At 37.6% G+C, this 2500-nt stretch overlaps 1 protein-coding gene across 1 annotated transcript in view; it reads right to left on the reverse strand.

Annotated features, from left to right (window-relative positions):
* The window catches only part of LOC137988766 (exonuclease 3'-5' domain-containing protein 2-like), a 24849-nt gene that overhangs the window by 8233 nt on the left and 14116 nt on the right, over nucleotides 1-2500 (reverse strand). Inside the window, exon 3 of the mRNA XM_068834724.1 lies at nucleotides 1585-1887. Within this exon, the coding sequence (XP_068690825.1) occupies nucleotides 1585-1887 (303 nt within the window). The remainder of the gene's footprint in view (nucleotides 1-1584; nucleotides 1888-2500) is intronic.

Below are 2500 nucleotides of genomic sequence, written 5' to 3' on the forward strand. Positions count from 1 at the left end.
CAGAACGGTGGTTTTCGTAGTATGAAAGGTGAAAATGTTGAGCCTTGTTCCCAGGGTCTATCCTCTCCCCTTTCCCAAGAGAAGGAGAAGAGACCTTGGAAACTAGGTGGTTCGCACTTATTCATTGGTCAATGGCAATATTATTCAACAATAAGAGTGTGGGGCTGTTACAAAGATGAATATTAATTTACTCTTTAATAGTACTGTAGTAGGTTAGGTAGCACACACAGGAAGTGGACCTATGGTGTACGAAAACTGTGACCGCAAAATGGCACATACTGCAATTATAGCAACAATTTGTAATTCAAATTCAAATTCTAATTCTTTATTCACACTACTCAAAGCATTTACACATAGTTTATTTAACAATTATTCGCCGAAGGTGAAGTGATTATCGGTGAATATTCACCAATAATCACTGAGCCTGAGGCGAATAATTGTTTTAGTATAAATACACAGGTGATTATTTCAAAAAAGAAAAAAAAAAAAACATTTCAACGCTAAAATCATCTTCACTTACAGTGGCAAAATGACTACTGGCAGCCATTTTGTCCGTCGAGGTGATTATCAGCTGATAATCCAAGATAGCGAGCCAATGAGAGCGCGTGATTTTGTATAATCACCTGTGTATTTATACTAAATTATAATTAATAAAAAAAAGAAACGAATTTGTACAAAACAAATTGATGTCAGTTTTTCAAGCGTCTGCCCTGTTATTGACAATGAATTTTGTCACAACATTGTCAAAGTAGTCTGCGGATCCAATCGGCTATCGCCTCGTGGATCCACAGCTACTTTGACAATGTTACATGACCAAAGTCATGATTAATAACAGGACAGATGCATGAAAAACTGACATCAATTTGTTAATCTTACCCCCTTGGTCCATCAAAAATAATTAATAAGGTGATAATAGATGACATTCGGTTATAATTTCTTTTTTCGTCGCTATCATAATGGTAATTTTTTGCCGCTCTTGAGAATTGCACATTCATTTTCCGTATACTACCTCCTATATAGTCTATTAGTTTTTCATGGTACAACTCAAAAAGGCATAATTATATTGTGTTTGATTCTACTGCTAAAAACTGAACATAACCCTGAAAATAGTAGACACTGTCTCTTGATTGAAAGGAAGTTAGATCGAGAGTATTTACACCTACGATACTCTTTTGGTGGCCTAGTATTTTAGTATGGTCTAGTAACAAGCAAAAGTTATGTACCATAAGACGGTTTCTCACCCAAACTCACAATGATTGAACTGGCACATCTAAATGCACTCAGTTGAGCACACAAGCAGCTTGACCTTAAAATACCTTCTTTACCGAACAGTGGATGTCAATGTTGGAACTCGCCAAATAAAGCTTTAACAAATACTTAATGACTCATGTGCCCAGCAGCTAATTTTAATCAAACAGAAAAACTTAATGTACATGCAAGTTAAGCAGACCAACAGTAGCAACCTTTCCTCTCCAACAAATCTTGCTTGTTGAGGAGAAAAGATTGTGTGACAAGCCAAAACAATTTCTGTGCAGGAGCTTCACTACAGAGCATGCATAGTAACCATATACTACATCAACTTACCCAGTGGTGCATTATACTTGATCGCAAGTTCCTTTCTGAGTTGGTCATCATGGTGATTAGCCAGGCAGTGACACTTTGGACATGTCAATAGAATATCATGCGAGTGATGATCTTTCATCACAAGTGGAAAGTGACGGCGGTAATCATGAGAAACAACATTCTTCCTCATATAACCTTTATCACTTCCACACACAACACAAACATTGTCTTTGAAATTGAGGTAGTAATAGTCTTCTGTGCCTGGTCTTCCCGCAGGTTCAAAATTTAGCAGGACTGTGTAAGGATCGAGGCTTGTAAGATGTCCTATTTAAAATAATAATCATTATTATAATTGTAATAATAATAATAACAATTTTAATTAGTTTCTATTATGAGCTCGAAAATGAAGCAGATTAAAAAAGTACATCCCAATCCAGAAGAGTCGAGAGAGCTCTGGAATAGAATTTGGAGTGACACTTAAGTGTGCACAAGAATAATGCGAAATGAAGGATTTGAGGAGTGAGGAGATATGCTCTGCCAGGAGGAAGCAATCAATATGGACAAGCTTAGGATAATTCTTAAGAAGGTTCCTAATTGGAAATCTCCCAACCCTGACTTGGTCCAGGGATTCTGCTGAAGAACTTCAAAAGCGTTCATGACAGATTGGTTGAACAACTCAACCCTTGTTTGGAGGCTCGAAAAGTGCCCTTATGGATGACCAAAGGAAGAACTCTCTGTTCATCAAGGAAGTAAGTTTGGGCAGTGTAGCTAGCAAGTTCAGGCACATCACGTCCTCCATTGATGTGGAAATTACTAACTGGCAGTATAGCTGAAGATGCCTACTGGTACCTAGATGACTGGAAGCTTTTACATGAGGAGCAAAAAGGAGCCCACAAAAGCTTTAGGGGGACCCACAATCTCCTGTTTATAGACAAGA

This window comes from Montipora foliosa, unplaced genomic scaffold, assembly GCF_036669935.1.
Source record: "Montipora foliosa isolate CH-2021 unplaced genomic scaffold, ASM3666993v2 scaffold_427, whole genome shotgun sequence".
NCBI lineage: Eukaryota > Metazoa > Cnidaria > Anthozoa > Scleractinia > Acroporidae > Montipora > Montipora foliosa.